The sequence below is a fragment of the Dermochelys coriacea genome, chromosome 1 (assembly GCF_009764565.3).
Source record: "Dermochelys coriacea isolate rDerCor1 chromosome 1, rDerCor1.pri.v4, whole genome shotgun sequence".
Classification (NCBI taxonomy): domain Eukaryota; kingdom Metazoa; phylum Chordata; order Testudines; family Dermochelyidae; genus Dermochelys; species Dermochelys coriacea.
Genome location: NC_050068.2, coordinates 307,612,754 through 307,637,225, shown reverse-complemented (window position 1 = coordinate 307,637,225; position 24,472 = coordinate 307,612,754). Strand labels below are relative to the sequence as shown.

The 24,472-nt window shown below is 42.8% G+C and overlaps 1 protein-coding gene across 32 annotated transcripts in view; it reads left to right on the top strand.

Annotated features, from left to right (window-relative positions):
* LOC119854023 (ankyrin repeat domain-containing protein 26-like) overlaps nt 1-24,472 on the top strand; it is a 187,900-nt gene that overhangs the window by 105,107 nt on the left and 58,321 nt on the right. For 31 of the 32 annotated variants that reach the window (XM_043495587.1, XM_043495497.1, XM_043495595.1 and 28 more), the window contains 6 exons: nt 93-239; nt 2,160-3,113; nt 5,846-5,998; nt 12,080-12,255; nt 12,511-12,604; nt 15,261-15,338. In XM_043495587.1, coding sequence (XP_043351522.1) covers nt 93-239; nt 2,160-3,113; nt 5,846-5,998; nt 12,080-12,255; nt 12,511-12,604; nt 15,261-15,338 — 1,602 coding nt within the window. The remainder of the gene's footprint in view (nt 1-92; nt 240-2,159; nt 3,114-5,845; nt 5,999-12,079; nt 12,256-12,510; nt 12,605-15,260; nt 15,339-24,472) is intronic. The other variant, XM_038397917.2, reaches the window with a different exon arrangement.

Below are 24,472 nucleotides of genomic sequence, written 5' to 3'. Positions count from 1 at the left end.
GTATGGGTGAGGAAGCCATGATGAAAAGGACAATGATTACTATATCTAGTATATTTTCCAATATTAAAATATTTAAAATGTGTTTGTATTAGGTTGAAGAAGAACGTAATGAAACACAGAGACAGCTCTCTCAAGAACAGAGTGCCAGAGCTCTACAAGAGGGTATTTTGAACAGCCATCTTTGGAGACAGAAAGAAATAGAAGAAGAAACTAAAATAACTGCAGCTAAAAGTTCAGAAGTAAGCAGTGTTCTGTCCAGTTCAAGGAAAAATTACACAGTGTTCATTTATTAAGTGTAAACAAAGGATGTTTTGCTAATTGCATTGACTTAAAATGCCACCTTTTGCCAAAATATTTACAATATATGAAAGTAATATAGTTTTGTAAACATTCCTATCTTTGTTTGTTTCACTTCCAGATTTAAAATTGTTATGCTGTGGATGGCAGTATCCACCAAATAGTTATAGAAAATTTGTAAAGTAAAAATGACACTTTTCTCAACTTCAGTCATCTGCTTATTTTTCTGACAATATTCTCAAATGTTTTCTGTTGTTTTTTTTAATTACTTTTAACTCCTGCTAGCAGTGCAGAGCCAGTGAAGCTGCGGGAGATTGATCTGGATCCTTTTCTGGCTCAAATACTATGATATACTAGATAACAAAGTTCCCATTTGAGTTCCTTACGACTAACAGTGATGGACAAAGCAGCAAGAACACATCTATTAAAAATAGCTGTTTATTTGTAAACTGAGCAAATTTGAGACAAACGTGGACTCCAAAAACCCCATTTTTACAGTCACTTTTGAGAGTGTAACTTCATCTTCAAAGTAATGTGATTACATTTTACATGCCTGAGGCTGACACAGTGAGAAGCTGTTTGACAGGAGCACTTCAACTTTTGGTCATACTTCTTCCTCACCACACTACCCAAAATTCTTGGTACAGTGGATGAATTATCCCTCTCCAGAGCAAAAGAGATTACATATGCATCTCCTATTTGATTATTATCTGAGTACATTATGCTGTTTGAATGATTGGAAGACTACGTACCTAAGCTTCAGCAATATGGGAAAGAAGAGAGAGGGAAGGAAAACGAAGGATATGTGGGGAAAAAAACACACTTTAATGCCAAGATAATACATAAAGTTAAAATATGTAGGATATATATTCAAATAGAAGTCAGAGAAGAAGATAATAAATAGGGAAGATAAAACACAATGAATCAGGAGAGCTAGGTAATGTTGCTAATTCTGCAAATTGGATAACAAGCATAAACCATATTTTTAAAGGAATATAAAAACACCCCCATATCATAGAATATCAGGGTTGGAAGGGACCTCAGGAGGTCATCTAGTCCAACCCCCTGCTCAAAGCAGGACCAATCCCCAACTAAATCATCCCAGCCAGAGCTTTGTCAAGCCTGACCTTAAAAACGTCAAAGGAAGGAGATTCCACCAACTGCCTAGTAATACATTCCAGTGCTTTACCACCCTCCTAGTGAAAAAGTTTTTCCTAATATCCAACCTAAACCTCCCCCCCACAACTTGAGACCATTACTCCTCATTCTGTCATCTGCTATTATTGACAACAGTGTAGATCCATTCTCTTTGGAACCCCCTTTCAGATAGTTGAAAGCAGCTATCAAATCCCCCCTCATTCTTCTCTTCTGCAGACTAAACAATCCCAGTTCCCTCAGCCTCTCCTCATAAGTCATGTAGTCCAGTCCCCTAATCATTTTTGTTGCCTTCCGCTGGACGCTTTCCAATTTTTCCACATCCTTCTTGTAGTGTAGGGCCTGTAGTGTGTTGCCTGTACTAAAGCGTACATGTATGGTAATGTATTTGAAAGGATTTAGATTTAAAATATTTAAAGGCTTTGTTTATATTATTGTTGATATAAAAAAGAAACTTGAATGTGGCTTACTGATTTGGTTGCTGAATAGTATCTTATAGTTCCAGTGAGTTCATTCACTAAATGTTAACATGGGTTCAGAGCCTTTTCAGCCAATTAGATTGTAGTTTATAAAGCTATTTTAAGTAAGTCAAGCTTGATTATTAGAAAACATCAAAATGCATGTTTGTTCTCAGTTTTTTTAAATGTAACTCCTCTCCCTTCTTTCCCTCCTCTCACCTCTATGTTTATATGTTCTCAATTACTCAGGTACCTGATAATCAGAGAGAAAAGGATTTGTTACACAAAAATCAGAAACTGCAAGATGAAGTTGCTATACTAAGACTAGAGCTTGATCAAATAAGAATTCGGCATCAGGAGGAAGAAACCAAATATTTAGAAGAAAATGAGGTCTTGAAAGAAAAAAATGAAGATCTTAGGAAGGAGCTAAAACTAAATGAGGAGGCTTTAACACAAACAGTTTTTCAGTACAATGGACAGCTGAATGTATTAAAGACAGAATCTGCAATGTTAACTTCCAAAATAGAGCATGCAAAAGAAAATAAAGATAGGCTGGAGACAGAGATGGAATCATTTCGTTCCCGTTTGAACTCTGCTGTTCAAGAACTTGAATGCTGTCGGAAATCAAAAAATGATGTTGAGCGAACACTACAAAGAGAGCGTGATGAATGGCTTCGTTTGCAAGACAAGCTCAATCATGACCTGTCCAATCTGCGAGACACCAATAATATCTTGTCTCAACAGCTTAGTAAAGTCGAAACTAAAGCTAACAGTCTAGAAAATGAACTTCACCATGTAACACACACATTTAGAGAAAAAACTTTGCTTTTAGAAAGTACTCAAAGAGATCTAAGTCATGCACAATGTCAGGCAAAGGAACTTGATTATGCTCGACAAACTGAGAAGGATCAAATGAGCAAATATATTGTAAAACAGGAATCTATGCAAGAACGATTGGCACAGCTTCAAAGTGAAAATGTCTTACTCCGGCAGCAATTGGAAGATGTGCAAAACAAGGGGATCATCAAAGAAAAAGTAGTGAGTGATGTCCAAGACAAATTTAGTGATATATTCAGTAAACTTAGAGCTGATACTGAAAAGCAAATTAATATGATGGAAGAGAGAAATAAGGAATTAATCACAAAATGTAATAATTTAAGGGAGCAAGTCTTTAAATATGAAACAGAGAAAGTAGAAAGAGAGGTAAGTGTAAAAACTTCAAACAGTGATTTGAATTTTATCATTTATTCACTGAAGGTCCCATAACAAAGTTTAAAATTTATCTTGTAAAATTCTGAAATACAGCAGTTGGAAAAAATAATTGTGTAATTTACTTACAGGGGAATGCACTTATCTGTTTCGTAGTTGGAATAGTAATAGCTTGAGGCAAATAAACCCATCTCTGCTTTTCCTCACCTATGTATTCTGCTTGGAAGATTTGAGTAATGACTTTCAAATTCAGACTATTCGAGGATAAACTACTTTGTCTACAAGTGTGATCTCCTTACCTAGTAGTATTTGTGCATCATGGAAAGGAAAGTAAAACTTTCCAAACAGTTCAAAGGACTGAACAGAACAAAGGAGAGCCACAGAGGCAAAAGATTAGAAGAGAGGAAGTAGGAAATAAGTGAGGCAATAGGGCTGTGATAAATGAAGGGTGGAGGGAAAGGGATAGCTCCATTTTATGGACACCCAGCCAGCCAGTAGCTATAAAATCGCTCTTAATAGCTGTTCTCTAAGTGCTCTACCTCTAAAGGATTAAAAAGTCTCACCGCTATGCATAGGTAAAAGGAAGTGAGTGGGCACCTGGCCAAAAGAGCCAATGTGGGAAGGCTAGAACTTTTTAAAATTGAAACAAGACTCCCTTTTTAAAGTCTGTCTGTTGTTCTTGGGGAGAGACAGTTATGCTGTGAGAAGCTTGGGCCAGGTATGAAAAATCATCAATATCAAACCTAGAAACTACTCATCTAAAACCCCAAATATGTAAGTAGATCAGGAAATTTCTAGGAAGACGCGATTAGGTTTATCTCTTTATTTCTTTATGGTTTGTGGTCTCCTCTGTGCCAGCCCCAGATGCTTTTGTTTTGCTTGTGACCTTTAAGCTAGACCTCAGGAAAGCTATTCTTGATGCTTAATCCTTGTAGTTGTTTGTTTGTTTTAAATCTAGCCTAAGTTCCAAGATGTATTTTCTTTTCTTTTTTTATTAATAAAATTTACCTTTTTTAAGAACAGAATGGGATTTTTGTGTCCTAAGTGGTTATGCACATGTTGTTTAATTAGCTGGTGGCAACAGCTTATTTCCTTTGTTTTTCTTTCTCAGCTCTTCCCCAGAAGGGGGCAGGGTGCAAGGGTTTGAGGGTACCCCACAGGAAGGAATTCCCAAATGTGCCTTCCTGGTACCTCAAAGGGGTTCTGCACTTGGGTGGTGGCAGCATCTACATGTCCAAGGTCAGAGAAAAGCTGCAACCTTGGGAGTTTAATACAAGCCTGGAGTGGCAAGTATTAATTTTTAGAGTCCTTCCGGGCCCCCACTTTCTGTACTCGAAGTGCCAGAGTGGGGAATCAGCCTTGATAAGGACAAAGAAGAATATTGGAGAAAACTAAGGAAATCAACAGATTAAGAAAGGCTGAACATAAGAGAGAGTAAACTAGATTTGGGTATGGGTGGAAATCAATTGAAGAATAATTTGGAAGGGTGGACAATTGGTAAGAGACAGATGAGTGGAGAAGAGGATATGCTGGCAATTTGAAATCTAGTCACCATCTTCAAAAATGAGTTAGTTTCAGGTACTACAATAGCTCCAAGCTTCCCCTGCTTAGGCTTTTCAGTGAGATTTAAGCATGTTTTTGCTCCTCTGTTGCTGTATGAGAGACCACACAAAAAAGTGGAAAGGGAGTGAGTGACTGAACAGAAAAACAGCTAAAACGAACTATAGCTAAAGTGCTTGCAAATGCACAAGAGTGAAAATCACCTCTGTGCAGAGGCCAGCACAAGTCTATGTACTTCTGAGATCTCATTTAAGCCCTCAGAATTGAAATTTGAGTGATGCATAGGCCATGTGCTAGCCATCCGCAGTGGGTTGAACTACACCCAAAGTAAACAAACAAGCCTGGAGGGAACTATTTTTTTCCTGTAATCTCTTTCTATTGTAGTCTTTTTGTGTGCTACTTGTAAGAAGATTAGATACAAAATTTTCAGACAGAGTTATGATTTTTAAGTTGACAGTGTTCTTTCAGACATTTTCTCCTGTCTGTTGTCTTTCAGACATTTTCTCCTGTCTCCTGAATGTCAGCAATTCTTAGACAGATCTCTGCCTTAAGTTTAGTGTTGCTGGGGAATTATTGATACTCTGAAATTGCATTTACCTTTATGTATTATGATTCCAGAAACTCTGAGAAGGTCAGATATGTTAAGATGTTGAAGGCCTACCTAATGACTAAATTCTTAAATGCTAAATGTCCCAACTATACACTCAATCAAATTGTGGCTTTTATGCCTAAATGGATAAATCTGTATTCAGGTATATCTTAAAAAATAAAACAAAACCAGACTTAACAATGAAAACTCTCTGTAAAAGGCCTTTCCTACATCACTGGAATGACCAAGACCCTTTCTTTTTAAATGACCATTAGCAGAAGATAGCACACATCCTAAACAGTCTAAAACATTTAACCTCTCTAGAAATAGCAATCCTCATTCATTGGCACCAGCTGTCCAAGTGGCTTTGCTTGACAGTGGTCAGATGGGAGGGAGCCTGCAGCTATTTAGGCGCATCACTGGCAGACATGATTGTTTACCATTTAATGCTCTCCTGAATGGATTAGTTGACATATGTAATCTGACAAATCAAAAAATATATTTTAAATCCTAATCTGGACTCTTCATAATAATTTTTGTAATCTTTATTAATACTAACTTGAAAATATTTCATTAGGGTACAGTAAGACAACTGCAACAAGAACTTGCTGATGCTCTTAAAAAGCAATCAATGTCAGAAGCTTCACTTGAAGTTACAACACGTTATCGCAATGACCTGGAAGAGGACAAACTACATTTGCAAAAGGAAATAGACAAGATTAAAACCAAGGTATACAAGTCTATTAACTTCATACATCTGTAAATCTGTAATTGGTTCATTGATTTTACAAATAGTGAAAAACATAACATGTTCTGCTTATTTTGAGAATAATATCAAATAAAGTTGTATTCATGAATTAATTTAATTTACTTTGTTATAAATGGCAAGATATTACGAAATGTCACAATTCATAAAACTAAATGGAATCTTTCTAATAGGAGTCTATTTTAAAGATTATGATAGTATGACATTTCAAATACAAGTATACCTAGTGTCTTATTTTGTCACATAAAGTCAGAAGCTGATTTCTGTTGCTAGTGTTTTACTGATGGTTTGTCACAACAGTCACCTTGTGGTTAAATTGTACACTTTCCTTTGACTTCAGTGTTATGAAGGGAGGGAGTCCCTTGTCGTCTAATAGTAGCTTTACTTTAACTATTATGGTCACGCTAAAGTCTTGAAGCAGGGTGAGGGAACGCAAAATTGGCCTTTTAAAATTTTCATTTTTTTTCTTTAAGTGTAAAGTAATTGAATAGTTTAATTGGGTTCTAGTTTATAACATGAGTTTTGCTTCTCTAAGCATTCAAGAAAAATGTTCTGCATGATGTCAGCCCTCATTAACTATAGGTAAAAATAGTTGTTTCTCATTACTATATTTTTCTTCTAAACATTTTAGGCAGAAATGGGACAACATATTTTATTAGCAGCAGCAAGAAGATCTGTGCACATGCACTAGAAAGACTAGAGTAGGGCATTTAATGTGAGAGTATTAGGACAGATACAGTGCAAAACACAAGGTAAATAATTTTAACTAATCAATTAAACATGCATTAATTTCTCATTAATTCATTGAATTTTGGAACAGCAGCAGTTCTCCAACTGATCAGTTCAGAACACCTGCAAATTACTGATTCTGTCCTCCCTGCTCCTAGAATTTATCAGTCCTCTCTTCTTTCTCCATTTCTCCTCTAACAATTCAATTTTCAGCCCCCTCCTACAAAGCATTTCATCCTCTCTGCCATCCCAAGCATTTTATTTTCTCTCCACCCTCTTTATTTTTAGGAAAAAGAAAAGCAGTACTTGTGGCACCTTAGAGACTAACAAATTTATTAGAGCATAAGCTTTCGTGAGCTACAGCTCACTTAATCGGATGCATTTGGTGGAAAAAACAGAGGAGAGATTTATATACACACACAGAGAACATGAAACAATGGGTTTATCATACACACTGTAAGGAGAGTGATCACTTAAGATAAGCCATCACCAGCAGCGGGGGGGGAAAGGAGGAAAACCTTTCATGGTGACAAGCAAGGTAGGCTAATTCCAGCAGTTAACAAGAATATCAGAGGAACAGTGGGGGGTGGGGTGGGGGGGAGAAATACCATGGGGAAATAGTTTTACTTTGTGTAATGACTCATCCATTCCCAGTCTCTATTCAAGCCTAAGTTAATTGTATCCAGTTTGCAAATTAATTCCAATTCAGCAGTCTCTCATTGGAGTCTGTTTTTGAAGCTTTTTTGTTGAAGGATAGCCACTCTTAGGTCTGTAATCGAGTGACCAGAGAGATTGAAGTGTTCTCCAACTGGTTTTTGAATGTTATAATTCTTGACGTCTGATTTGTATCCATTCATTCTTTTACGTAGAGACTGTCCAGTTTGGCCAATGTACATGGCAGAGGGGCATTGCTGGCACATGATGGCATATATCACATTGGTAGATGCGCAGGTGAACGAGCCTCTGATAGTGTGGCTGATGTGATTAGGCCCTATGATGGTATCCCCTGAATAGATATGTGGACAGAGTTGGCAACGGGCTTTGTTGCAAGGATAGGTTCCTGGGTTAGTGGTTCTGTTGTGTGGTGTGTGGTTGCTGGTGAGTATTTGCTTCAGATTGGGGGGCTGTCTGTAAACAAGGACTGGCCTGTTTCCCAAGATCTGTGAGAGTGATGGGTCATCCTTCAGGATAGGTTGTAGATCCTTGATGATGCGTTGGAGAGGTTTTAGTTGGGGGCTGAAGGTGATGGCTAGTGGCGTTCTGTTATTTTCTTTGTTGAGCCTGTCCTGTAGTAGGTGACTTCTGGGTACTCTTCTGGCTCTGTCAGTCTGTTTCTTCACTTCAGCAGGTGGGTACTGTAGTTGTAGGAATGCATGATAGAGATCTTGTAGGTGTTTGTCTCTGTCTGAGGGGTTGGAGCAAATGCGGTTATATCGTAGAGCTTGGCTGTAGACAATGGATCGAGTGGTATGATCTGGATGAAAGCTAGAGGCATGTAGGTAGGAATAGCGGTCAGTAGGTTTCCGATATAGGGTGGTGTTTATGTGACCATGGCTTATTAGCACCGTAGTGTCCAGGAAGTGGATCTCTTGTGTGGACTGGTCCAGGCTGAGGTTGATGGTGGGATGGAAATTGTTGAAATCATGGTGGAATTCCTCAAGGGCTTCTTTTCCATGGGTCCAGATGATGAAGATGTCATCAATGTCAGCGCAAGTAGAGTAGGGGCATTAGGGGACGAGAGCTGAGGAAGCGTTGTTCTAAGTCAGCCATAAAAATGTTGGCATACTGTGGGGCCATGCGGGTACCCATCGCAGTGCCACTGATTTGAAGGTATACATTGTCCCCAAATGTGAAATAGTTATGGCTGAGGACAAAGTCACCAAGTTCAGCCACCAGGTTAGCCGTGACAGTATCGGGGATACTATTCCTGATGGCTTGTAGTCCATCTGTGTGTGGAATGTTGGTGTAGAGGGCTTCTACATCCATAGTGGCTAGGATGGTGTTTTTAGGAAGATCACCAATGGACTGTAGTTTCCTCAGGAAGTCAGTGGTGTCTCGAAGATAGCTGGGAGTGCTGGTAACGAAGGGCCTGAGGAGGGAGTCTACATAGCCAGACAATCCTGCTGTCAGGGTGCCAATGCCTGAGATGATGGGGCGTCCAGGATTTCCAGGTTTATGGATCTTGGGTAGCAGATAGAATACCCCAGGTCGGGGTTTTAGGGGTGTGTCTGTGCGGATTTGTTCTTGTGCTTTTTCAGGGAGTTTCTTGAGCAAATGCTGTAGTTTCTTTTGGTAACTCTCAGTGGGATCAGAGGGTATACGCCATCATGTGCCAGCAATGCCCCTCTGCCATGTACATTGGCCAAACTGGACAGTCTCTACGTAAAAGAATGAATGGACACAAATCAGACGTCAAGAATTATAACATTCAAATACCAGTTGGAGAACACTTTAATCTCTCTGGTCACTCGATTACAGACCTAAGAGTGGCTATCCTTCAAGAAAAAAGCTTCAGAAACAGACTCCAACGAGAGACTGCTGAATTGGAATTAATTTGCAAACTGGATACAATTAACTTAGGCTTGAATAGAGACTGGAATGGATGAGTCATTACACAAAGTAAAACTATTTCCCCATGTTATTTCTCCCCCCCACCCCACCCCCCACTGTTCCTCTGATATTCTTGTTAACTGCTGGAATTAGCCTACCTTGCTTGTCACCATGAAAGGTTTTCCTCCTTTCCCCCCCCTGCTGCTGGTGATGGCTTATCTTAAGTGATCACTCTCCTTACAGTGTGTATGATAAACCCATTGTTTCATGTTCTCTGTGTGTGTATATAAATCTCTCCTCTGTTTTTTTCCACCAAATGCATCCGATGAAGTGAGCTGTAGCTCACGAAAGCTTATGCTCTAATAAATTTGTTAGTCTCTAAGGTGCCACAAGTACTGCTTTTCTTTTTGCGAATACAGACTAACACGGCTGCTACTCTGAAACCTTTATTTTTAGGAAAACACTTAGGTCTTCACCCCCTCTTCTGAGGACTGAGGCAGGGAGCAGAATCAGAAACTCCTTTACTCTGTGCTTCTGCATCAGGCTGTGGTGGTGTGGAATGGGGTAGGATTGGAAGCTCGTCTCAAGTGTAGTTTCAATCCTTTTTTCAGGTTTCAGAGTAGCAGCCGTGTTAGTCTGTATTCGCAAAAAGAAAAGGAGTACTTGTGGCACCTTAGAGACTAACAAATTTATTAGAGCATAAGCTTTCGTGAGCTACAGCTCACTTCATCGGATGCATTTGGTGGAAAAAACAGAGGAGAGATTTATATACACACACACAGAGAAAATTTGTTAGTCTCTAAGGTGCCACAAGTACTCCTTTTCTTTTTGCGAATACAGACTAACACGGCTGCTACTCTGAAACCTGTGATTATGCAAGGCACTGAATTTAGCCATATAGAGTGGAAACCCATTGTTTCATGTTCTCTGTGTGTGTGTATATAAATCTCTCCTCTGTTTTTTCCACCAAATGCATCCGATGAAGTGAGCTGTAGCTCACGAAAGCTTATGCTCTAATAAATTTGTTAGTCTCTAAGGTGCCACAAGTACTCCTTTTCTTTCTTCAATCCTTTTTGTCACCCTTCAAGTCTTGGAAGTGTAGGTAGAGCTGGAAGCCAGAAAGAGTTGTGTATTGGTACTAAAATCTAGCTTCTCTCCAGCCAGTTCCAAAGACTTCTTTGTAGGCGAGGAGGACAGGACCAGTGGTGGTTCCGGTTGCCCTTTTTGGAGGAGGTAGGCTATTTCTTAGGCACATGTTGTAATTCTGATTAGCAGCCTTCCCCCAGGAGACAGGGGAATGTGATTAACTATTCAAATGAGGAGTTTTGCCATAGAGCCTGAAAATTTTGTCTGCATTTGACATATCTGAAGACTTTGTGTTATCAGAATAGAATTTAAAAAAAATAAGTTTACAGAAAGCAAACTAAAAATATTTATAGGATAGTGTTTACAAGGTTTAAGTGAATTGCTTTGACATAGGATGCTACTCTTGTTGAAGTAATACATCAAATCACAGTAACTGAAAGATACAAAATTTTATTACTCAGTGATAAAACTTCTTGTGTATTATTTTGTGGAAATAATTTGGCATCACTATGGAAACTTAATACAAGTCTTTTGCCAAATTGCTAGACAAGCTTTATACAAATCAAATACTGTACGATTATCAAAACAGTTCAATCAAAAAAATTCTAAAAGTTAGACATTTAAATTGTTTTAACTACTGAAATATCAATTCAATTTAAAATCATCTTACCGCATAATTCTAAGCTAAACCTATTCTTGAATGCTTAGAGAAGCAAAACTCATGTTATAAACTAGAACCCAATTAAACTTATTCCTCTTCCACACACAACACTTACTAACATCAAGTGTGCACTTGATGATTCAAAGCCACTTCTCATTTTATTGTTATTCAGTACATATAACTACAGGTAACGTGTAACTTTAATAATGGTTTACCTCTTACATTAGAAACAATAAACTCTTCAATTCACACTTTTCTCTATTATCTAAGGAGCTGTCCATTTTGTGACATCACAAACCATGTGTTCCGAAAATTGTATACGCTCCAGTTGCTGTATTCATTATCTCTTTTTCAGCACCTACATACAATTTATGTTTAGAGTAGTACAATGAGTAGTTTTCGTCGTCTCAGCGCAACACTTATTGACTTAACATTATTTCTAGGCCTCTAAGACACAATGACATTTAAGTAATTTACATTATTTTATAACTGTGATACATACCTGATAACAATTTGTCTTAGAGTAACTAAATCCTCACTTGGACAAAGCGATGCATGTATATATCTTTTACTTAACATATTATCTAGTTCTCAAACTGTGGGTCAGGACCCCAAAGTGGGTTGTGACCCCATTTTAATGGGTAGCTGGGGCTGGCTTATACTTGCTGGGGCCCGGAGCCAAATTTTAAACAAGATATAGTGGGCAAGGAGGAGCAAGTGAAGACATTCAAAGAGTGACGTGGTCTTATAAGATGAGGAGAAATCATTTTTGCAGTTCTGTTTTGGACAAATTGGAGAGGAGCAATATGGGACTGGTGAGGATGTTGCAGTAATTGAGGAAGAAGATAAGGCATGGACAAGGCTTTCAGACATCTGGACGGAAAGGAAAGGAAAAGGAGAAGGGATTTATTTAAAACAAATGTGTATGTACAGGAAGTTGAATTTTCATCTGAAATTCAATAATGATTTAAATACTTGCACTTCAAACGTCAGTTACCTTAAATTTGATATGTTTACAGCTGCAAGAATCGGAAGATCAATATATTCAGTCTGAACGACGTGTTCATGATTTGAAGAATGCATTGGACAGTAAGGAACGGGAAGTGAATGCTTCTTCCCAGAAATTGCAAGACCTTCTAATAGCATCATCTGGAACAAATAATGCTATAAAACAACTAGAAGAACATATACAAAGGTAAGAAAATTACCAACATGTTGAAACCAGGTTTTATTGTTAAAATATGGCCAGAAATAAAATGACTTTTGCTAATACACAATTAAAAATTACAGAATTAAATACTAAATACAATTTTAAAATGAGTTTTAGATTATGAAATTCATATGTAAATGATTATTTCAAAACTATTTCAAGTTTTGTGCTATTGTGGATTTAGAGACTTGTCCAGAAAAATTATATTGTTACATATTAAAAAGTATATTTGCTTTTAAGACTAGAAATTGAAAATGCCAGATTGGAAGCTACAACCAAACAACAAACAATCAGAATTGAGGTACTTCAGAAAGACCTGCAGGATTCTGCTTCCGTAAGTCACCCATAGGCTTAACTTTCTTGTGAGTTTATTTCATCTATGCATTAAGGCTGGGATTTTCAAAGGAGCCTAAAGGAAATAGATTCTCAGATCTGATGGAGTTATGCTCTTATGAAAATCCCAGTTTAATATAGCCAAATACTGGGTTTCTGAGAACTTTTAAATGGCATTATATGTATTATTATTATACATTTGACATTATATATTAAATCAGTTTCAGTATGATATATTTTATTATTAATACTAATGTGAATGTTTAAGACTTTAAATCAGTCAAGTTTTCAAACATTCATTAGACATGCAAATTGTTAAAAATATATATGTAGCCAGCTAATAAATAGAAATTCCCTTGGGATTTTGATGACAAAATACTTCCGCACTAGTCTGCTGATGCTAAATGACATCATCAGAACATCTGAATAGAATTACATCCCTTGTATTGTATGTCGGCTTCTCAGTTTTAACAACTGATTTCATGGCTAGAATTTTTTAACATAATCTAAATGAAAGAACTCTAAAGGTTTAAATATGCAATGAATAGGGGAAGAAAACATGTATAGAAAGAAAAAAACATTTTTAGATTGTCAGCTGATGAGATTTTTCAATAAGCAGAGGTTGGTTTTGCTATGTATAGTTGCTTTTTCCCTTTGCTTCCTAATACTGTGTTTAGTGATGTGCAATAAACAACAAAGTTGGATCCCTGTGGTAGGTACCTTTTGTGAGATGACAGGTTTCAGAGTAGCAGCCGTATTAGTCTGTATTCGCAAAAAGAAAAGGAGTACTTGGGGCACCTTAGAGTCTAACAAATTTATTTGAGCATAAGCTTTCGTGAGCTACATCCGATGAAGGTGCATCCAATGAAGTGAGCTGTAGCTCACAAAAGCTTTTGCTCAAATGAATTTGTTAGTCTCTAAGGTGCCACAAGTACTCCTTTTTGTGAGATGTTGACTTTTTGTTTAAGATCCGTTTTTCTTCTGTGATGGCTAGCATTTCATTTAAATAAGGTCCACATCAGAGAAATCACCACAAAAGTTGTCACTAATTGACACCCTTGTAGGCAGCACCATAGAGAAGTCAAATATGAATGGGCACAGATATTGAACTGTCCATTCCACCCAACTGGCAAAGCAATATGGGGAGCATCATTAGTTTTCATCTTTCCCAATTAGCTATGAAGGCCATTGTTTTCAGGTCTAATATAGATTCATCTTACCATACGCCTCTTCCTCAAAGATAGACCTTTTGTCACATAGTCCTGTAGCTCTCTGAGTTGGACTGTGTGGAAACTGAGGAGAAATGCTAGCAGAAGCAAGCTGTTCCGAGAGGAATTATTCTTGGTATCCACAGTCTATTTCAATCACGGGAAAAGATTCTGTCACTGAAGTAAGTAGGAAGTAGGTTTGGGGTCAGGAGAAGAAGATGCTATTAGGCTTTTTCTAGGCATGCTGTGGAAGAGATTTTATATGTAATTGATTACTACCATATACCCTAAGGTACCGAGACACCTGCAGTGTAATAACAGGCCTGGATTTAGAGATTAATTGAATGGATCTGAACAGAGGCTCCTCTATGTTTCTCTCTATATATGGCAAATAACATAGGAGACTTGTATTTTGACTCTGAAGATCCACACTTCTTCTAAGTTCTCTGCTAGATGATGAGCCACAGTAAAAAGCTGAGGTTATTTAAGGCTGTGAACTTTATATAATTTTTGCCTAGAATATTTGATTCTGAGATTAGGGTATACATGCTTTCACAACAGTTACTGAATTTTACATAGTTCATAGACCATATGACAAGTAGAATTGTTGAGTCAAAATACTCTGTGAAGGCAAATTATTTGTAATTTGTCATCCTCTCTGGATTGACAGTCCTTTTTAATCTTGTGGAGGCCATCACGTAAATTATCCTTTCTATAAAGCACAGTTATTCTTCTTTCTTTTGACTGATTTCAAGCACACACTCATTGCTCTGAGTACCTTACAAAAAGTAGAAAACACAATGTAAACATAGAAACTATTATACATACAAAGCTATTTTTACATTTTCTTCTATATTCATTTTATCTACCATAATAGCTTAAAACCCTAACTGCCTACAACTTATAACTTGCCCCTTTCAGTCCGTCCTCTCCCTGAACACCTGAGAAAAATCTAAACCATTTCTTTATAAAGGTGACAGCCATAATGCTTCTGATGTTTCCAAATTCCACTAGTCTATTGGAATTGGAATCTCTCAGTGGTTCCTGAACCTGCACCTCCTACCTTGCAACACATTGCACATGGCTTCCAAAATCAAATAGGATCTCAAATATAGATAATATTTGTGTTTTTTTAATTTAGAAAAGAATGTGGATTTTCATTTAGCAGATGAACGACTTCTCAATTTTATTAGCACATTTTCAAAAGCCCTTTGAAAGTCTGTCCCATAATGTCTGGAACGCTAGGGGAAATAATCAGTTGACATAGACTTCAAACAGATATGATTGGTATGTATAATACAAAAAGGGAAATATTCTTTGAATATGTCTGACTGCCCTTAGAAATTTTCACAATACTTGTTTGTTTCTTTGCATCACTTTTGTTCTGTAACTGTGTATGAACTTGAGTGTGGAAAGTTACAAATATGATTTTTTTTAATGCTTGTATAGGTTCATAATCGCCTTGAAGACTTGATAACAGGCTTACAGACAGCAAAAATCAATTTAGAAGAACAGCTAAATCAGCAGGTAAATTAAAAGACACAATTCTTCGAGTGCTTGTTCATGTCAATTCCAATCAGGTGTGTGTGCGCGTAAGTGCACGTTGGCCGGAAGATTTTTCCCTTAGCAGCATCCATCGGGTCGTCCTGGGTGCCCCCTGGAGTCATGCCCTCATGGCGCCTAATATATAGCCCTGCTGACCCGCCACTCCTTCAATTCCTTCTTACCGCCAGTGACGGTGGCTGGAACTTCCCTTGGCTCTTGCTCAGCAAGTTTTCTTCTCTATTCCGTGTATATAGTTAGTTTGTTTTTAGTAGTATGCCAGTTAATAGTATAGTATAGTAGTTGGGGATCCGTCCCCCCACTTCAGCCCCGGTGCCATAGCATGCCGCGGTCCCCGGGCTTCAAGAACTGCATGGCTTGCGCCAAGCGCATGCAGAAGACTGACCCGCACTCGTCGTGTCTTCAGTGCCTGGGGGAGATCTATCAGAAAGATTGTTGTAAGATCTGCCGTGAGTTCTGCCCGAGAACACTTAAAGAAAGGGAACAGCGGCTGAAGGTGATCCTCATGGATGCAGCCCTACGCCCCCACTCCGACCCGGGCTCAAGAGACCTGACCCCTACGGTGTCGTCATCAACGCGGAGTGCCCCGGCGCCATCAGCAACTTTGGCACCGAGGAAGGACTCTTCCAGGGAAGCTCGGCACCACTACAGCTCCTCCTGGGGCCTTGCCTACCATGGAGGAACCCTCAGCGCCGACGGAGCTCCATCCTCCGGTGTATTCTAAGGGAAAGCTGGCTATGCTGTCGAGGCACTCCCCTTCACCTTGTCCATCGGCACCTACATGCTCTGACAGAGTGCCCTCCCGCTCCCCGAGCTCTTGACGTTCAGCTCCTCTGTGGTCTTCAGTGTCTGAGACCCCGGAGTCGGAGCCCGACTCCTACCGCTCGAGTAGGAGTAGAAGCCATAGAGCGAGGTCGGGCAGAGACAGAAGGGAGCATCAGACGTGGGCCTCTGCAGTGGCAGAATCCGCCTCAGTGGCCCTTCTGGACTCCCTGGCCTTATCACCAGGGCCTACACTCAGTGACATCTTCAGTGGCCTCCGCCACTTTTGTGCCACCTTCCTCTGTGCATCCACCCCTGGCACCTACGGTCCCAATGCCTTTGCCTCCAGCCCCGTCAACTCCGGCACCGTGCTCGGCTCCGACTTCGGCACCGGCCTTCACGACGTTGACACACCTGTCTCCCATACCTGCACCGTTGTCTATATCGACCTCGATGCAGGCACCTCACCCCCCTCCCCGACCCCAGCAGCTCCCTCCAGTGAGACTGATGCTGACGCCGATGTTTGCTACGACAACTATGGCCCTGGCACCACTTCCTCCAACGCTGCCCTGGGAGTCACATGACCCCTCTAGGGCAGACGGTAGAGAGCTTCCACTACCGGCACACGCTTCCTCCTTCTTGTCGCCGAACAAAGCATTGGCAGGGAGGACTATAGTTCCTGCGTTAGAGGATAACAGAGTCCTACAGAAGTTGCTCCGCAGGGCTGCCCAAAGCCTGGCATCAAGGCCGAGGAGGTGACAGAGGACACGGATCCACTGATGGACATCCTAGCGCCGTCGGGGCCTTCACGAGTAGCGTTACCCCTCATAAAGACAGTGGTGGACACCACTAAGACCCTGTGGCAGACACCAGCATCCCTGTCACCCACTGCCAAACGTAATGAGCGGCGTACTTAGTCCCCTCCAGAGGTTTTGAGCATCTCTACTCCCATCCGCCTCCGGACTCGCTAGTGGTCGATGCAGCTAACCAGTGGGAGAGACAAGGTTTCCAAGGTCCTTACCCAAAGAATAGGGACACTAAATGCCTGGACCTCGTGGGTAGAAAAGTCTACTCCACCGGTGGGTTACAACTCCATATTGCTAACCAGCAGGTCATTGTGAGCAGGTACTCTTATAACACCTGTGCTTCAATGGCAAAGTTCATGGAGCTCGTCCCTGCGGACTCTCGGTCAGAGTTCACTGCCTTGGTTGAAGAAGGCACTTCATTGCACGTAGCTTTAGACGCTGCCACAAGAGTCATGGCAACAGGGGTGGCTATGCGGCGGGGGGCCTGGTTGCAAGTCTGAGGGTTGCCCTACAAAGTCCAACAGACAGTTCAGGACCTCCTGTTTGAGGGTGAGACTCTTTTCAGAAAAGATGGACAAACGGCTTGAGAGCCTAAAAGATTCCTGAGCCACCCTCAGATCATTGGGTTTGCATGCCCCCACCACACAGTGGAGACCCTTCCGCCCACAACCTCCTCAAAGGTTCCAGCAGCAGAACCGCCAGGACAATTCTAGGAGGAGGAACCAGAGCGGTAGGAGAAGGCAACATTCTCCACTAATCAAGGCCAGCCCAAACCACCCTCTGGCCCTAAACCGGCCTTTTGAAGGTGCGGTCGAGGACGGCGCGCCAGACCAGAGACTGGATCTACCCCACCTTACCTTTTCCTCCCGACTATCCCCTTTCTACGGTGCATGATTCCGTATAACATCGGACTGCTGGGTGCTTCGCACGGTAGAGAGGAGATACTCCATTCAATTCTGTGTCCTCCCACCCTTCCACCCCCCTTCCCCGTCCCTCTTCAGGGACCCTTCTCACGAGCAACTTCTCATTCAGGAGGTGCAATCGCTCCTAGCACTGGGGGCGATGGAGGAGGTTCCACTGGAGCACTGGGGCAAGCGTTTCTATTCCCGCTATTTCCTAATACCAAAAGCCAAAGGCGGCCTCAGGCCTATCTTGGACCTGTGCAACCTCAACAAGTTTGTGAGGAAACTCAGGTTCCACATGGTCTCCCTGACCTCCATTATCCCTTCACTGGATCCAGCAGACTGGTATGCTGCCCTCAACTTGAAGGATTCGTATTTTCACATAGCAATCACGTACAACCACAGAAAGTTCCTCAGGTTTGTGGTCAATGGTTCCCCTTACCAATTTACTGTCCTCCCTTTCGGCCTGTCAGCAGCACCTCGAGTCTTCACCAAGTGCATGGCAGTCGTCACCACTTTTCTGCGGAGACACCAGGTACAGGTGTTCCCATATCTCGACGACTGGTTGATCAAAGGCCGATCCAGGGCTCAGGTGGAAGCTCAGATGGTATTCATCAGAGCCACCTTCAAAAATCTGGGCCTGCTTCTGAACGAAGCGAAATTGATTCTGTCCCCAGTCCAGAGGATAGAATTCATAGGGGGGGTTCTGGACTCAACCCAAGCCAGAGCATTCCTCCCGCAGGCTAGATTCCCGGCCCTCAACTCCATGATCCAGGGACTCAGGCAATTCCCCACTACCACCACGAGAAATTGTCTCAAACTTCTTGGCCACATGGCAGCCTGTATGTACGTGGTTCAGCACGCCAGACTCAGGCTTCAACCGCTGCAGTCGTGGCTTGCGTCAGTGTACAGACCTACCAGGGACAGCTTGGACAGGATCGTGACCCTGCCTCGCCCTAGCCTCGACTCGCTCCTGTGGTCGATGGACGCTCAGCAGGTGTACTCAGGAGTTCCCTTAGCTGCCCCACAACCATCCCTAGTGCTAGTGACGGACGCATCAGATTTGGGGTGAGGAGCTCATCTTGGGGACCATAGGACTCAGGACCTCTGGTCACAGACAGATCTCCATCTTCATATCAATGTCAGGGAGCTCAGAACGGTACGCCTAGTGTACAGGACGTGTCAGCAGTTCTGCTCCTTCCAGAATCACAGTCCAGGCTTCACAGCGGATCCGTTCCTCCTCCATTGTGGGGGTCCGCTTCTATATGCCTTCCCACCCATACCACTTGTACACAAGGTCCTGCTCAAGATCCTCATAGCACCAGGCTGGCCCCGCCAGCACGGGTACACGTCTCTCCTAGACATGTCAGTGGGAGCCGCGATTACCTTACCACTCTTCCTGGACCTCACACAGGATCACGGGCGGCTCCTGCACCTGAACCTGCAGTCGCTACATCTCACAACATGGAGGCTCCATGGCTGAATCTGTTTGAGCTTCCTGTTCAGAACAAGTCAGACAGGTTCTCTTGGACAGTAGGAAACCCTCCACTAGGGCCACGTACCTGGCCAAATGGAAGAGATTTTCATTCTGGTGAGCTAAGCGTGACTTTCCCCCGGCACTAGCCTCAGTGCCCCAGATTTTGGATTATCTTTTCCACCTAAAGCAGGAAGGTCTCTCCTTGTCTTCTATAAGAGTACACCTGGCTGCCATCTCGGCTTTCCATCCAGGGGTACAGGGCCACTCGGTTTTTGCTAACCCCCTGGTCAGTCGCTTCCTGAAGGGCCTCGATGGGTTGTACCCGCCTGCCTGCCAACCGGTTCCTGCTTGGGGCATTAACTTGGTCCTCTCTCCAGGCTCATGGGGCATTCCTTTGAGCCTCTAGCAACATGCTCCCTGTTCTACCTTTCCTATAAGGTCGCGTTCCTGGTGGCAATAACATCAGCCTGGAGGGTGTCTGAGCTCAGGGCTGTAGCGTACGAGCCGCCCTACACCATATTTTTTAAGGACAAGGTTCAGCTCAGGCCCCATCCAGCCTTCCTCCCGAAGGTTGTATTGCAGTTCCACGTCAACCAGGACATTTTCCTCCCCGTTTTCTTCCCCAAGCCTCATGCGAGTAGCCGGGAACAGAGACTCCACACTCTCCAAGTTCATAGAGGCCTTTTATATTGAGAGGACGAAACCGTTCAGGAAGTCGGTACAACTCTTTGTCTCAGTAGCGGACGGGATGAAGGGCCAGTCTGTTTCGACACAGCACATTTCATCATGGATTGTTACCTGCATTACTCAGTGCTACAATCTAGCAGGGATCCCAGCGCCCCTGATAACGGCACACTCTACCTGGGTGCAAGCTTCATCAACAGCTTTCCTGGCTCAAATCCCCACTCAGGAAATCTGCAGGGCAGCAACGTGGTCATCAATATACAGCTTCATCGCACACTATGCGATTATTAGGCAGGCCAGAAATGATGCAGCCTTTGGTAGAGCCGTACTCCAGTCAGTGGACAGCTCCGACCCCACCTCCTAATTTTGCTTGTGAGTCACCTGATTGGAATCGACATGAACAAGCACTCGAAGAAGAAAAAACGGTTGCTTACCTTCTCGTAACTGTTGTTCTTCAAGATGTGTTGTTCATGTCCATTCCAATACCCACCCTCCTACCCCTCTGTCGGAGTAACTGGCAAGAAGGAGCTGAAGGGGTGGCGGGTCAGCAGGGCTATATATTAGGCGCCATGAAGGTATGACTCCAGAGGGTGCCCACGCCGACTCGACGGATGCTGCTAAGGGAAAAATCTTCTGACCAACGTTAACATACGTGCGCACACACCTGATTGGCTTGGACGTGAACAGCACATCTCGAAGAACAACAGTTACGAGAAGGTGAGTAACCGTTTTTTCACATGGCCATTCATTTTTATCTCCTCTGCAAACTGTTATAAGTGATCATGGTTGTGGGGCAGGAATGAAATAACTATTTTTGGTTGGGAGCTTTGTATGAAGGGGGAAATTGCACAATACCCAGAGGAGTTGCATTCAAGACCCTATTATAAAACAAGGTGTCTTAGTAAGGACTTGTTAATATGTTTCCTAAGAGCCATATTATGGGTTTAACAGTTTCTTTTTTGAGGTGGGTGGGTGAGGTTATGTGTGGGTGGTCAGACTGGATGATCATGATGGTCCCTTCTGACATTAAAGTCTATGAGGCCCCTGCAAACATGATGATTTCATCAACATGAACAGTTTCATGCATAATGTGTTTTGTGGCCTATAGGGAAGAAATGCTTATGTAATTAAGGCACAGGAGTGGAATGTGGGAAACTTTCTGTTCTTGTCTCTCAGCTATGGATTGCCATGTCATCTTGAACATGTTAGAATGTGCTTCATTTTCTCCATATGCAAAATGGGGATAGTACTTTCATACCTCACAGAGGGTTGAGACCAAAATAATTGCTTATAAAGTATTTTGAAAACATTCAATGAAAGGCAAAATAGTATAAAATATTTATCATTATTTTTATCTATTATATAATTTGAGAGTATGGAAGTGGGAGACTAAGAACAGCAGAAGGGCTCAACAGATTATGCCAGTATTTGAAATCAAATTAAATTGGCATAAACAAGTTAGATCACAAGTTTTTTCAGCCAGGAGCATGACCATCACCATTGAAAGGACTTACAGGTGCTTAAGAAGGGACCAAATGCAGCAGTTTCAGTCTTCTTGGGAGCATTCCAAGAGCCTCGAAAGGAGAAAGAAGGCAGAAACACAGACTGAGCAATCCTAGGACCAAGTCCAGAAAATAATATCAACTTGTATTCACTCGCTCCTTTTCAGAATATTCTTCTTCCTTACCCATATCCACTTGTGAGGAAGGCAAGATTAAAATCTGTTCCAAATAAACAGAAGGAGGCACATATTCCTTTATTCCTTTCTGAATTGTTTAAGACTCCTGTTCTCAAACTGTGGGTCAGGACCCCAAAGTGGGTCGCGACCCCGTTTTAATGGGGTCATTGGGCTGGCTTACACTTGCTGGGGCCTGGGGCCAAAGCCCAGGCCCAAAGGCTTCAACCCTGAGTGGCAGGGCTCAGATTACAGGCCCCCTGTCTGGGGCTGAAGCCTTGGAGCCATTCTACGTGTCCCCGCCTCAGTGGCACCATTCATCAGCACCATTCCCCATCACGGGAGATGTCCCGCCAGCACTCGCCCGCATGGAGCCATCATGCCTCGGAAGTAGGGAGGCAGGTTCAGAGAAGCCCTCTTCGGTCTCCGAACCCTGGGCACCAACAGCTGGATTCATGGCGAGGCTCGCCGGTAACCTGACGCAGACCTGCAGAGGCACGCACCCCTGGCATGAGCATCGAGACCAACCCTTCGCATCTCCAATGCCTTAGCACCGATCATGCGATGAATCGGTTGAACGGAGCCAATGGTCACCCGCCCACTGGTACCTGTCACTGAGATGCAAATTCCCACAGTCGGGGAGATCCTCCTGACGACCAGCCTGCTCCGGCTCCTGGGCCCGCTCTAGGTCCCGGCACCAGTCGAGCAGCATGAGGCATAGATCGCTGGTCTACCAGCACCGATCATCGAAGATCCCAAAGGGCCCGCACGAGGGAATCGTCTCGATTGAACAGGTCGACGTCTAGATTCAGCGGCAATCCGGGCGATCCTCGAATAGGGCACGGTAGCGGCCAGAGCAGCCCTCCAAGCAGCTTCAGACGCAGCAGACTCTGTGGTTTGTACCAGGGCCTCGGCCATTTCCATGCAGAGGGCATCCTGGCTGCTCCTCTCAGGTCTGTCAACTGAGGCTCAGCAGTCAATACAGCACCTCCCCTTCGACGGCCAGGCCTTGTTTGCAGAACAGATGGACAGTAAGCTGCAAGGACTGAAAGACTCCCACTCTACCCTGAAAACTCTAGGGCTGTATGTCCCTGGTCCAGCCCGTAAACGGTTCACACTGCAGCCATCTTAGGGTCAAAGGAGCCAACCCTGGCAGGAGCCGCCCCATAAGAAGAGGAGGGGTTACAAGCACTGCCCGAGCCACCATCCTCCACCATATGCCCAATTGGGCCTGACCCACAAAAAACAGAGGGACAAGCAAGCGTTTTGAGGGTGCACTCAAGGGTGACCTACCAGACTATACCCCGGATCCGTCTTTCCCACTGTTTTCCAGCTGCCTTTCTTTTTTCCTCCCTGCATGGACCACTATAACTTCGGACCGTTGGGTCCTCAATACTGTGTCACAGGGTTATACCCTCCAGTTTCTTTCTTTCTCCCATCCCCGTTCCCTCTTCAGGTACCCCCTCACAAGAGTCTTCTCACACAGAAGGTAGAAGGGTTGCTGCAGCTTGGTGTGGTAGAAAAGGTTCCTCGTGAGTACAGGAACAAGGGGTTCTATTCCCGGTACTTTTTAATCCCGAAGGCCAAGAGTGGTCTATGGCCCATCCTGGACCTGAGATGTGTTGCTCATGTCCATTCCATAACCCGCCCTTCTTTCTCACTGTCAGAGTTTCCGGTAAGGAGGAACTCAGGGGGCGGGGGGGAAGCTGGTGACGCCCCTTATACCACGGCATGTGCACGCCACTCGAGGGGGCATCAGAGCTGGTCCCCTATGAATACCATTGAGGGAAAAACTTCAGTGCATATGGCGAGCACACACACCTAATGTGGAATGGACATGAGCAACACATCTCAAAGAACACCAGTTATGGAAAAGGTAACTGTCTTTTTTCTATTTCTAAGTGGATCAGGAATTGTTGGGGAAGCCTACAATATAAGGAGTTTCTCCTTTCCAAAAAGCGGAGGCATTATTACCATTCAGTCAGTCTACAACAACTTTGTAAGTAAGTGTAAGGGACCCATGCAAGAAATTTGCAAGTTTACATCATGATCAAGCATCAACAGTTTTACCAGGCTGTATAAGTTTGACTTCTTTTGTTGCAGCCTTTAAGCAGAAATCTTGTAGGTTGATGTAGGGCTGACAGGAAATCTGTACATAATATTAAAATTTGTGAGAGTCGTTGGAGTGAGTGTTTATATATTTTTGCTTCTAATCATCTAATGCCTGCCTTCTGATAGACATAGAGAAATTTCACCTGCTGATTTTTCTCGAGATATATAATATGGCATGCCATTTCTGTCCACCAGTTCTCCCAGTGTTGCTCTTAGTTTTCTTTCTTGAGTTAACTTTGTACTTCATTCTGGAGAGTTGAGTTGGAATGGGCCGTATTGGTTTGTTCCTCTAATTTCTTTGTTACTGCCTCCAGGTCATAAGTAACAAGACAGTGCTCTTGTTATAAATTGTTGGATGGGCTTCTTAAGAGAGAAATTAGCAGATAAAAAGACAGGTACAATAACTCCTCACCTAATGTCGTCCCGGTTAACATTGTTACATTGCTGATGAATTAAAGAACATGCTCGTTTAAAGTTGCGCAGTGCTCCCTTATATTGTTGTTTGGCAGCCACCTCCTTTGTCCACTGCTTGCAGAAAGAGCAGCCTGTTGAAGCTAGCTGGTAGGGACTTGGAACCAGGGTGGACCAGCAGATCCCCTATCAGCTCCCCTAAGTTCCCTGTGCGGCAGCCACCCAGCAGTCTATCAATTGCCAGGCAGTTCAGGTGTCCCTGCCCCTAC